Raw genomic sequence first — 13,266 nt, 5'->3', positions numbered from 1 at the left:
TGCTGGAGGAGATCACAGAGATAGGTAGGGGCGAGGTCATGGAGGGATTTGAAAATAAGGATGAGAATTTTGAAATCAAGGCATTGCATAGCCAGGAGCCAATGTAGGTCAGTGAGCATGGGGGTGATGGGTGAGCAGGACTTGGTGCGAGTTAGGGCATGGGCAGACAAGTTTTAGATCACCTCTAGTTTACATAGGGTAGAATGTGAGAGGCCAGCCAGAAATGCATTGGAGTAGTCAAGTCTAGAGGTAACAAAGGCATGGATGACGGTTTCAGCAGCAGATGAGCTGAGGCAGGGACAGAGACAGGCAATGCTACGGAGGTGAAAATAGGCGGTTTTAGTTATGCTGCGGATATGTGGTCGAAAGCTCATTTCAGAGTCAAATAAGACACCAAGGTTGCGAACAGTCTGGTTCAGCCTCAGACAGGAGTTGGGGAGAGGAATGGAGTCAGTGTCTAGCTGAGAGTTGGCACGGACTTGACGGGCCGAACGGCCTTTATCTGTGCTGTGACCATTCTATGAAACAAACTAAAATTAAAGTAGAGGGCACATGGGGCCCCATGTGCGTGATAAAATAGAAGAGAATGAGAAATTAGAGTTGAGAGATAGGAAAAGAAAGGCTAGAGTATGAAGAGAGAATCTCAAATATACTAAAAACAGTAAATATTCTACAAATATCAGTGAACAGAGGAATTGCTAAATGCAACGTGTCTCTCCCACGCACCGCCCCCAACGAAAAATGGGGGTTTCATCAGAACAGGAGATTAGAGTATGATTTGATCCAGATGTTCAAGGATAGAACCGAAAGAATATAATAAATATATATCACTACCAGGAGTTGGTGATTGAGGCAGAGACCGTGTCAACATTTAAGAATAGGTTGAAGAGGTGGTTGAAGGAAAGGCACACAGGATTAGGATTCACTGCTCATGGAGGATAAACAACATGATTGGTTCAACCAAATAGCCTATTCCTGTATTGCGATTGCAATGTAATTCTATACAATGGGGTTAAAAAAAAAAATCTATGGAACAGAAAATCGTCTGGCATGTAAAAAGATCTGCCAATTCAATAGCACCTGGTTGGCACTGCCTCCCAAGGTACATTCCTACCCCCTGTATCTCAGCAGGAGTGAACCCTCTCAGGAAAGGGCAAAGCAAGAAAGACAGATGTGATGTTGACTTGAGGGGCACAGGAATTCCTTTGATGCAGTAACATTTTGGGGATCTACAGAAGGACGAAGGTGTAAGGCAAATGGCCGACAACCAACTTGATGATCAACCACCAGCAAAGTTATAAAACGCAGTTTACGGAACATGTACAGAATATGCTGTCTAACTAATAAACACCATTGTGTTATTCACAGGGAGGGAGTGGCTGCACTACAAAAATATATTCAAAGTCTACATGAACCATTGTCCTGGGCATACCTGGCACTGTACTGGTGATAGCAGCATTGGCTAATGACACAGTGAAAGGCTCGTTCAAAGGGGAAGGGAACAATGGAACACCCACAGAACCTGAAAACAAGAGAGTGAGAATTTACTGAAAAGCACCTTGAAAAAGCAGACATGTAACATTACAGCATTTATTAGGTACATATCTGCACAATACAAAGTACATGTATATACCATTTTCAATCTTTCATTCCTCCCCTTTGGGATTTGACAAGTTTTTTTTTTATAAATATAAACTTTCCACCGGTGCTCCATAGCATTTCCTAGCAACGAAAGCGAGAAGTCAAACGACCCCTGCTCTCTGCCATTGTATCGATTGATTTTTGTTTTGAATAGCAAGTAATGGTGACAGACACAGGGTGGAAAAAATTAGGCAAATAACAAGATCAGTAAATAGAGTTGGTGCAGGGTACTTTAGCAATCTCAGCACTTGAACTGTACATGTAAATTCAGCTTTCTCACACCCAGTAAATCCTCCGAGCCCATTCTGGGAGCTGCATCAACAACTTGCATTTGTACGGCACCTTGCCACAGCATAAAACTTCCCAAGCAGCAGTACAAGATATACAAGAGCTGGCTAGAGGCGAAGAGACAGGAGGCAGTCACAGACTGGGGGGTGGATAGCAAGGCAAAGAGGTTTGGGGAGGGAATTCCAGGCAGGAGGAGAGACAGCTGAAAGCTGTGCTCCTGAGTGAAGAGCACCAGAAGGACTGCACGGGAGGAGAGAGTAAGAGGACCACGGAGTACAAACTGGTACATCGCACTGGAGAAGGCTGCAGAGGTAGAATAGGGAGAGCCATGGAGGAATTTGTAAATGGGGACAAAGGATTTTGAATTCAATCCATTGCAAGGCAGAGAGCCAATGGCGTTCACCAAGAGCAGAGGTGATGGGCAAGAGCAGAGGTGATGGGCAAAAGCAAGACTTACTGTGAGACAATGCAGCCTTGGATGAGTTGAAAGTTGTGTAGCGTGGAAATCTAGGGCATTGGAAATGTTTAAGTCGTGAGGCAATGAAAGCATAGATACGGGTTTCGGTGGCAGTGAGGGAGGAGGTACTGGCGATGGCAGGCAATGGTAGAGGTGTAGATATGCACCTGTAGAGCATATGTAGAGGTCTCAATAATGGATAGGATGGATATGGGATTTGAAACTCAGCTCAGGGTTGAGCAAGAGTACTGAATTCTGGTGGAAGCCAATCAGACTTGATGTCAGATAAGCAGTGTGACAAGGCAACTGTATAATCGAGAGTGTTAGTATAGAGTTAAGAGCTGGGCAATTAAAAGTTACCCCAGTCCATATAAATCTACATAAAACATACAAAATGGGCATTAAATTATAATTCTTTGAAAGCTTTTTTGAAAGGGACACTAATGGAAACAGTTGTCAATAACCCACATCACCCAAGAAAGAACCACAATTGCAATTTCACGAGGAAGGCATTGTTGAGAGTGTTCTTACATCTCAAAGACTTGCAGATTGCCCTCGTAATAGCAGCAATACCAAATTGAAGCAACTGATGGGACACAGCCAGGCATTTTTCTACAGTCATTGGGATGCCCCAAGAACTTTATTTTAATATGGCATAGAAGCCAAATCAAACTATGATCCAACGTCCATTTTCCATTAAAGCCCACCATTCCTTTTTGTTAAAAGTTTCGATTTCCAAATATTGCCGAGTGATTTTCCCATTCCGGTCACGAAACTGCAGCAGTGGCTGAAACAGTCAGTAGCAGCCGAGAACCTGGTACCCACAAAGCCCCGACAAGATCCAACTCCTGCCAGTACTTGAGTATTGAGTCACGGAGCCTTTAACCAACATTAGGAAATGAAGTATGTCGTTTTGAATTGACTTTGGTGCCAATCCTGGAGCTACTAGAGGCAAAGCAGCACTACCAACCAATGCCATAGGTAGTGAAACAACTAGAAGGTATTACTGACCTGTGCGACCAATAGGAACATAAAGGCCTTTGTTGTCCAGGGACTAGGTGGTGCAGTGAATTCTACACTCGCTTAGGCCTCTGGGGCAAGGGCTCAAATTCAGCCCAGACTACTGCAATAGAAATCTCTATTGGCTGCAAGACTCCTTCCTCCATTAAATGAATTTGGGCAGTCTCAATGAACACATGCCCATAGTGCCAAAGTGCCCTAAGTAAAGGAGTTTGACTCAACATTGAGCAGGTACAATACAGGTTAGATGCAGACATTTGGCACTTGAGTACAATAAACAGAAGTGCAATTCTCCAATTATAAATGCCACTCAAATATAAAAAAGGACTAAACTGCAGAGTGGCAGCATTGCTGACCCACATTTTCACAAACTTTGCGCATTGCAGTAACATTAGGTGCCTTCTGTATGGCTCACAAAATGCAGAGAGGGCCAGTTCCATGCGCCTGCATGTTTTTTTTTTAATAATTGAGCAGGTACTACTAGGTGAAGATCTAGGGCTCATAATGCAAGATACCAAGGTCAAATGCTAGAGGATGATGTGGCAAGTCAGGAAACCTATAGATTGGAGGAGGAAGGAAAGAGAGAGGTAAGCACTTGTACAGCTTTGAGGTCCTGGGAAAGATAGAATTAGAGTAAGGTACTACGCAATGAGTCATGAGGAACAATTTTCTCAATAAGCAGCAGCAGATATCAGAAAACTGGGTGCACTGAAATGTTCTGTTGTGTTGGGAAACTAATCATGATCTCAACAGTGTAGATCTAGGGAGGAGGAAGAAAATGCAACACAATATATTTGGAGCTAAGAAAAAAAAAAAAAGAGGGGGGGGGGGGGGGGGGGGGTGAAGTTCAGAGGAACACTGACCAGGGCAGTACCTGTAATACACAAATGGCTACAACATAAAGTGGAAGGAGTGTTCAAATCTTGGATGGATTTGGACTTTACACCGAATCCTAGCCAATCCTCCATGGCGTTGCACATGGGAAGTCAACAGCAAGTGTAGCCACCAGATGAAGCAGGGTTGGAATGCAGAGGATAAGAACATAAGAAATAGGAGCAGTAGACTACTAGGCCCCTCAAGCCTGCTCCGCCATTCAATAAGATAATGGATGATCTGATCTTGGGCTCAGCTCCACTTCCCTGCCTGATCCCCATAACGCTAGACTCCCTTATCGTTCAAAATTCTGTCTATCTCCACCTTAAATATATTCAATGACCCAGCCTCCACAGCTCTCTGGGGTAGAGAATTCCAAAGATTCACGACCCTCAGAAGAAATTCCTCCTCATCTCCGTTTTAAATGGGTGACCCCTTATTCTGAAACTATGCCCCTAGTTCTAGGTTCCCCCATGAGGGGAAACATCCTCTCTGCATCTACCCTGTCAAGCACCCTCAGAATCTTGTATGTTTCAATAAGATCACCTCTCATTCTACTAAACTCCAATGAGTATAGACCCAGCCTTTCTTCATAAGACAACCCTTTCATCTCAGGGATCAACCTCATGAACCTTCTCTGAACTATCGCCAATGCCAGTATATCCCTCCTTAAATAAGGAAACCACAACTGTACGCAGTACTCCAGGTGTGGTCTCACCAATTGTAGCAGAACTTCCCTACTTTTATTCTCCATCCCCAATAAAGGTCAATATTCCATTTGCCTTCCTAATTACTTGCTGTACCTACATGCTAACTTTATGTTTCATGTACAAGGACCCCCAGATTCCCTCTGTACCACAGCATTTTGTAATCTCTCTCCATTTAAATAATAATTTGCTTTTTTATTTTTCCTTCCAAAGTGAATAACCTCACATTTTACCACATTATACTCCATCTGCCAAATTTTTCCCCACTTAGCCTATCTATATCCCTTTTCAGATTGTGTGTCTCCTCTTCACAACTTGCTTTCCTACCCATCTTTGTATCAGCAAATTTGGCTACATTAAACTCAGTCCCTTCAGCCAAGTCATTAATGTAGATTGTAAATAGTTGAGGCCCCAGCACTGATCCCTGTGGTACCCCACTAGATACAGTTTGCCAACCTGAAAATGACCCATTTATCCCAACTCTCTGTTTTCTGTTAGTTAACCAATCCTCTATCCAGGTTAATATATTACCCCCAACCCCATGAGCTCTTATCTTGTGCAGTAACCTTTTGTGTGGCACCTTATCGAATGCCTTCTGGAAATCCAAATACACATCCACTGGTTCCCCCTTATCCACCCTGCTCGTTACATCCTCAAAGAACTCCAGCAAATTTATCAAACATGATTTCCCTTTCATAAAACCATACTGACTCTACTTGACTATTATGATTTTCTAAATGTCCTGCTACTACTTCTTTAATAATGGACTCCAGCATTTTCCCAATGACGGACATTAGGCTAACTGGTCTATAGTTTCCTGCTTTCTGTCTCCCTCCCAATAATTTGACCAAGGTGCAGGGATGTAATCTAGGCCCTATTTTAAAAGTCATACATTCTGTATGAATTCCAGTATAAATTGGTGTATCCATATTTATAATGAAAACTGCTTATGCAAGCTAGTCACACTGTAATTACACACTTCTGTCAGTGGCAGCGCTGCTGCAACTCCACTGTCGAGGGAAGGATGCAATTACAGTCTGACTAGGTTAATGTAGGCAGTTTCCATGATAAATTCTTAATAAAGTCTAATGCAAAGAGTAGACAGTGAGTGCACGCAGATGCAAAGTTTATATTATAAACATTAAGAGCTGTTGAAGTTGAAAAGAAGCGTGCAGTGTGAACGAGAAAACCAAGCTTCTTGGAGACAGCTTTGACAACTGAGCAGATGGGGGAATTACATTATAGTGATCTGGTCAGACAGAGCATGCTGATGGATGAAGGACTCCGGGTGGAGTCAAAGGCAAGACAAGAGAGCTGTCGATTAGACCCGAGAGACAAGAAGAAACTGACTTTGAGGAATTAAAAGAAATAAGATTTTGACTGCTCTACTGAAGGAAGAGATTTTTTTTTTTTTTTTAAAAACATAAAGGGAGTCAGCCATTGCAATGCAAGAGGACTGAAGATGTGGAGCACCAGAGGCGGGCAATCTGGAGGAAGCTGATTAATGTAGAGTCGAATCATCAGCAAAGGATAAGGTCGAATGACGAATGGAGGAGCAGTAAAATGGGAATAACTGCAGCAAGACAATTTAATATTTTATTATATGCAAGACAAACTGCCCAAGATCAGGAAAATTACTTACCAAGCTGCTAAATTACCATTTAAAACATTTATTCATTCCTGGGATGTGGGCGTCGCTGGCAAGGCCGGCATTTATAGTCCATCCCTAATTGCCCTCGAGAAGGTGGTGGTGAACTGCCTCCTTGAACCGTTGCAGTCCATGTGGTGAAGGTGCTCCTGGAGTGGTATTAGGGAGGGAGTTCCAGGATTGTGACGGAGCATCAATTAATTACATTTTAAAAATGGCTCTCAACCCAGAACGCAAAATGAAAGTCTGAGAGATAACTGGGGAAAAACTAAACCTGAGGCAGTGTTTTCATTTAAAAGGGGACACGGGAATGATAAAAAATGTTCATCAAGTGTCATCAGTACACTTCGGAAATAGTCGCTAGCTGTCCTCGACAAATGCAATGCTTAGCTGCATGAGATTGCATTGAAGAATGATCACAGTGCTAACATTGAAATATAACTTAGATTTTGTTAGTGACTGAGATTAAGAGTTTTCAGTAAAAGTGAAATATTACCATTCTGAATTAAGCATTAAAACAGTATTAGTCACCTGAAGCTTTGTCATTAACTTCCTGCTGGAAGGTTATGATAACTATAGTACATAAGTTATGACGGGGCATTAGTTAATAAGTGAAAAGAATAAAGACACTCTGAAAAGTACAGTAATGTAACTGGAAGAAGAGCAGAGGTCATGGGTCTCTGTTCCGAGCGCTACATATCTGGGACCCAAACAAGGTAAAAGTGCCTAAGAGTGTTCCAGGCTGCAGCACTAGCATCCCTCACCTTGATGGGCACAAAAATGGAGGAAAAAAATACTTGCATGTCAGGGGCAGCCATGTTGTGTTTAAACCACAGCAAGTGGAGTGCTGAAGTGTGCCCAGTACACGACCTTCCCCAGCCAAAAGGAGGAGGCAGCAGCCGCTAGCAAAGTCACAGCTATGTATGCGCACATGCGGTCGCTCACGTATAGATCCAGCACATATGCGCAACCACCACCCGGATAGTCAGGGAAGTCCCAACCAGCAATCGTCCTCAGAATAGGGAGCTTGGGGGGGGGGGGGGGGGGAAAAGACAGCAGTGCCGGTACAGTCGGTCACAGAGTTAACACAGCAGTATTGCACAATTTCTGCTGTTCCTGCAATACTTCTGTTTTAACTCACAAACTAACAGCAAAATATACAAGCACGACTGTCTCCTCTGCTCCCAGTCTGGGCGCTCGCCTTCCCCCACCCCAGCTCCCAAAGCTGGCGTCACTGCCCCTGTAACGCGAGGCATGCAACAGATCACCCCACCTCCCCCGTTTTGCTGCAACGGACTGGCTGCGATCTGGCGGCTGCTGCTTGCTGGCTGTGAACCAGCGGCTGCAAACTAACGGCTGGCTGGCCAACTGCGCACTCGCGGCTGCTGGCTTGCAGCCCCAGGGCTCTCGTCTGTTCCGCTGCTGGGGATGCGTGCTCCAGCTCTTGCTGCTCCAGGTTCCTCGGCCTCTTCTCCCACATCAAGTGCTGCAGAGCTTGCAGTTCTTCCAAGCGCCGCTCTCTAAAACCATTGGAGCATCCAGCACCTGGGACAATCGGGCAATTCCCAACTAAAGTTTGCAAATTTCCCAGGCCAATGTTGACCAGTGCTGTCTTCGGAGATTTCCAATTCATTTACTGATTTAGCAGATCTGTTGCAACCCAATTGGATGGCAATGTTGCTGGGGGGGGGCGGAGGAGTAGGTTGCATCCAGAGTTTGAAAAATAAAAATAGCATGAGCAGTGTGCGGATGAGTTATACAATCCACCTTGTTGCGAGACACATTTTGAATAGCAGCCATAAAATCAAGTCTGGGCACTGCACCTCAGGATTGGCCTTGGGGGGTGGGGGGGGGGGGGCGGGCGGAGCGCAGGTTCACTGATTAATACCGGGGCTAAAAGGTTAAATTAGAACAGGTTGCATAGACTAGGCTTGTATTTCCTTGAGTATAGAAGATTAGGGGTGATCTAATTGAGGTGTTTATGATTAAAGGAGTTGATGGGATAGACAGTGAGTAACTATTACCCCTGGTGGCGGGGTGGGAAGAGTGTCCAGAACAAGGGGGCGTAACCTTAAAATTAGAGCCAGGCTGTTCAGGGATGATGTCAGGAAACGCTTCTCCACACAAAGGACAGTGAAAATCTGGAACTCGCTCGCTCGCTCGCGCACGCACGCGCGGCCCCCCCCCCCAAAAAAGCTGTTGAGGCTGGGGGTCAATTGAAAATTTCAAAACAGAGATTGATAGATTTTTGTTAGGCAAGGGTATAAGGTTACGGAGCCAAGAGGGTGGGTAAGTGGAGTTAAGCTACAGATCAGCCATAATCTGAGCGAATGGCGGAACAGGGTGGAGGGGCTGAATGACCTACTCCTGTCCCAAGTTGCCTTGAGAAGGCGGTGGTGAGCCGCCTTCTTGAACCGCTGCAGTCCATGTGGTGAAGATGCTCCCAGAGTGCTGATGGGGAGGGAGTTCCAGGATTTTGACCCAGTGACAATGAAAGAATGCCCAAGTCAGGATCCTGTGAGAGTTGGGAGGTGATGGTGTTCCCATGCGCCTGCTGCCCTTGTCCTTCTAGGTGGTAGAGGGCATGGGTTTGAAAGTTACTGTAAAAGAAGCCTCGGCGAATTGCTCCAGTGCATCCTGTCGCTAATACATACTGCAGCCACGGTGCACCGATGGTGATGGGAGTGCATGAAAGGTTAAATGGCCCATGGTCCAGTACTGTATAAATCTGCCGTAATTTTTTTTTTTAAAACGGGGATGGTTTTTGCAGCACAAAGGACTAAAGCAGGCACTGCAGAAATCACTTCCTGAAGTAGTTGTGATGTAAATTCACCATTAAAGTAATTCTACCAGTACCTGGTGTGAATGTGCCTGTGACTGAAGGAGATGTTGTTCCCAGCCTGAGATCGCTCAGCTCCTTTGGCAGACCTGAGGGCATGTTACTCAATGCAGGAGCACTTGGAGCTGAAAGAGGAACCTACAAAGAAAAGAAACTTTAGAACTTAACCCTACATGTGTCATCACTAACATGGCAGCATGAAAGGGAGGATAAAAATGCACATTTTGCTTCAGGCAGAATGACTTCCAAGGCTCACTTGCACTCTCATTGGTTCCTTGGCCTCTTGAAAACAATAAATGGGAGCTGCTTCAGTTAATCACCTGACTAATACGAATATACTCTCACGTAGAAAACATCCAACAGGATGGGTTAGAAAAACCATGACTGCCAGATAGCATTTTGATACCATAGGCAGATCAGGGAAGGACCTCGTTCAACTTGGTCCTCGCATCCATAGTCCATACCGTGGACCCAATTCCCTGCAGGATTAGGGCTGTTCCTTGCCTGATGCGCAGAGCATCGCATTTTGCGCCTTGCACTATTTTGAGCGCAGAAAGTTATTGCACATTTCATACAATGTTCCGGATAAGAAGGCGCCCACTCTTCTCTGAAGAGGGTAATGCTCTTTGACTGCATGGCCTGGAACAACACCTCAACGGCACCAGCCAAAACGGAGCAGACCTTTTCCTTGTGACGTCCACTCCACCAGGACAACAAAGCTAAACTCGCCAGCAGTGCAGCCCCTCTTTTCCACGTGCAGTGTGCATTAGTACAGGGAGTTAACCTCGCAAAGTCAAACCGCATCCGCTGTGCTAGCAAAATGCATTTACTGCAATCAAGGGGGACGGGGAAAGACTAAAGTCAGCCAGGGTTCCTGCTTTTGATTGCTATCCAATGACTCCTGGCGGAAGGTACGCATGTGGACATTAGACAAGTACCAGATTGGGTTCAGCTGTAATTTCTACTCTTCACTCTCTAGTCAAATAGCTCATGATCAATGGCCACTTGGTCTCGGTACTAGAGTGCGTCAATTACCATGGGGGGGGGGGGGGGGGGGTGAGGGGTGTAAGGGGGAAACAAAATCAAACCTGTAGCCAATTTGAGGAAAAACTACTCCCAGACTTCGTAAGACAATCAAGCAAGCTCCAGGAGACTAGGTCACCCATCACTAGACACACTTAATACCAATGTGCTCAAAAACAGAGGACTATACAGGACCATCTCCATGTAGAAAGAACAGAACAGACTTGCATTTATATAGCGCCCATCACCACCTCAGGACTTTTGAGGTGTAGTCATGGTTAAGTGTTCGGGAAAGAAGCAGCCAATTTGCGCACTGCAAGGTCCCACAAACAGCAATGTGATAATGACCAGATAATGTGTTTTAGTGATGTTGGTTGAGGGATAAATATTAGCAAAGACACTGGGAAAACTCCCCTGCTCTGTTAATAATGCCATGGGATCTTTTATGTCTACCCGAGGCACATCCACTCCGTTTAGCATCGCATCTGAAAGACAGCACATCTGACAACGTAGCACTCTTTACTCCCTCAGTACTACACTAAGGTGTTAGCCCAGTGCTAAACTCTCTGAAGTGGGACATGAACCCACAACCTTCTGACTCAGAGGCAAGTGTATTGCCCACTGAGCCAAGGCTGACATCTATAGGTCCAACAGGTCATCTTACCTCATTTCACCTCTGATAAACTTCAATAATCTGGTCTGCCAAGTATTTATACAGCACAATTGAGACTAATCTCCATGTCCATTGTTTCCCCAGGTAGGTTATTCTATGCTTGCCATCCCCTGAAGAAGTTTCAACTTAACTGAGTGCCCACCATTTCGAAGCTAAGCTTGAATCCATGTTTCCTAGAGGTTGTGTTAATATTGATCATTCAGGAATCCAGTTTATATATTCCCTTTAAGATCTTAAGTATCTTAATATCACCTCCAACATAAACAACTTTCATTTAGAGTGTCACAGGAGCGTTATCAAACAAAATTTGATACCGAGCTACTGGAGGAGACATTAGGATGGATGACCAAAAGATTGGTCAAAGAGGTAGGTTTTAAAGAGAGAGGGGTGGAGAGGAAGAGAATGAATTCCACAGCTTAGGGCCTAGGTAGCTGAAGGCACAGCCGCTAATGGTGGAGCGATTAAAATTGGGGATGCTCAAGAGTCCTTACTCTTGTACAAGACCTTAGTCAGGCCGCACTTGGAATACTGTGTCCAGTTTTGGTCTCCTCACATGGTGGGCAATGTTGAGGCTTTGGAAAGGGTGCAGGAGGGTTACTAGACTAATTGCCAGGCTAAAACATCTTGGTTATCAAGATAGGCTAAAAGAGTTGGGACTCTTACCTTCGAAACGTAGACTGAGGTGTGATCGGATTGAGGTTTAAGATAATGAAGGGAATAGATTGTGTTCCAGTTGACAGTTTATTCCAAGTAAATACGTTAGGGAGGACCAAGGGTCACAAATTTAACCTGTATAATGCTAGATCTAGGTTAGATGTCAGGAGGTGGTTCTTTTCCCAGAGAATAGTGGGCCTCTGGAACAGGCTGCCATCTCGTGCAGTGGATGCTGATTTGCTGAATTCCTTCAAGCGAGAGCTGGACCTGTTTCTGGCTGGGACAGGGATCACCTCTTACAGAAGGTAGGTACTGCAGGGACTTCAGGGCCAGAGTGATCTCCTGGACTGGCTTTGATCGCCTAGATGGGTTGGAGAGGAATTGTGTGGGACAGGCTGGATGGACCAGATGGTCTTTACCTGTCCGCCATTGTTCGTATGTTGGTATGCAGAATTGGAGGGCTGGAGGAGGTTACAGAAAGAGAGAGAGAGAGAGAGAGAGAGAGGGGTGAAGCCATGCATGGATTTGAAAACAAGAATGGGAATTTTAAAATTGAAGCGTTGCCAGACCAGGAGCCAATGGGTGAACAGGACTTGGTGCGAGTTAGGACATGGGCAGTAGAGGTTTGGATGAGCGCAAGTTTATGTAGGGTGGAAGATGGGAGGCTGGCCAGGAGAGCATTGGAATGGTCAAGTGTAGAGGAAACAAAAAGGCATGGAGGAGAGTTTCATTAGCAGATGAGCTGAGGCTGGGGCAGAAGCAGAAAAGAGCTATGGTACGGAGGTGGAAGTAGGCAGTCTTGGTGATGGAGTGGATATGCGGTCGGAAGCTCATCCCGGGGTCAAATAAAACACCAAGGCTGTGAATGGTAAGTAGCCATCCTCCCTCTCCACCTCCTCCCCGCCGCGCCCCCCCTCCCCCACAAATGGGAATTACCTGAATACCCTTAGCCTTTCCTCATTGCTCACATACCCAATCTCATTTTACCTTTATACATCCACCAAGCCAGGATAGTCCTCATAATTGTACATAATACTCAATGAACCAGTGCTTCATAGCACTATTGCGTGACAGTTTAAGAACATTTTTCACTTAAACTCCGAACCATCTCGTGTCATTTCCTATAAACTGTTCTCATTTTCTACTCACTGTTTTTAACCCCTTCCAGAGTCACATGACTTTGCATTTCCCTACATTAAACACCTCCCACTGTTTCGATTCAATCCCCAACCCATTCTGACCCTCCCAAGCACTTCAAATGTACCAAACGTTTCACATACAATGAGTTACGTTGAAGTGCACTGACAGTTATGTTGGCGAACGCAGCAGCCATTTTGCGCACAGCAAAATCCCAGACAGCAACTGGACGAGTGACTAATTAAACTGCTTTAGTGGTCATGGTTGAGGAGAACTCCCTGCTCTTCTTCAAATGATGTCATTGAA

The 13,266-nt window shown here is 45.1% G+C and overlaps 1 protein-coding gene and 1 long non-coding RNA gene across 3 annotated transcripts in view; one reads left to right on the top strand and one right to left on the bottom strand.

Moving 5' to 3' along the window:
• The window catches only part of LOC139240923 (Golgi reassembly-stacking protein 2-like), a 49,820-nt gene that overhangs the window by 14,358 nt on the left and 22,196 nt on the right, over window positions 1-13,266 (bottom strand). For both annotated transcript variants that reach the window (XM_070869452.1, XM_070869453.1), the window contains exons 7-8: window positions 9,491-9,611; window positions 1,433-1,522 (exon numbers count right to left, since the gene is read on the bottom strand). In XM_070869452.1, the coding sequence (XP_070725553.1) occupies window positions 1,433-1,522; window positions 9,491-9,611 (211 nt within the window). The remainder of the gene's footprint in view (window positions 1-1,432; window positions 1,523-9,490; window positions 9,612-13,266) is intronic.
• The window catches only part of LOC139240924 (uncharacterized), a 45,932-nt gene that overhangs the window by 20,698 nt on the left and 11,968 nt on the right, over window positions 1-13,266 (top strand). The window lies entirely within an intron of this gene.

The sequence above is a fragment of the Pristiophorus japonicus genome, chromosome X, assembly GCF_044704955.1.
Source record: "Pristiophorus japonicus isolate sPriJap1 chromosome X, sPriJap1.hap1, whole genome shotgun sequence".
Classification (NCBI taxonomy): Eukaryota; Metazoa; Chordata; class Chondrichthyes; family Pristiophoridae; genus Pristiophorus; species Pristiophorus japonicus.
This window is presented reverse-complemented; position numbering and strand designations above follow the sequence as displayed.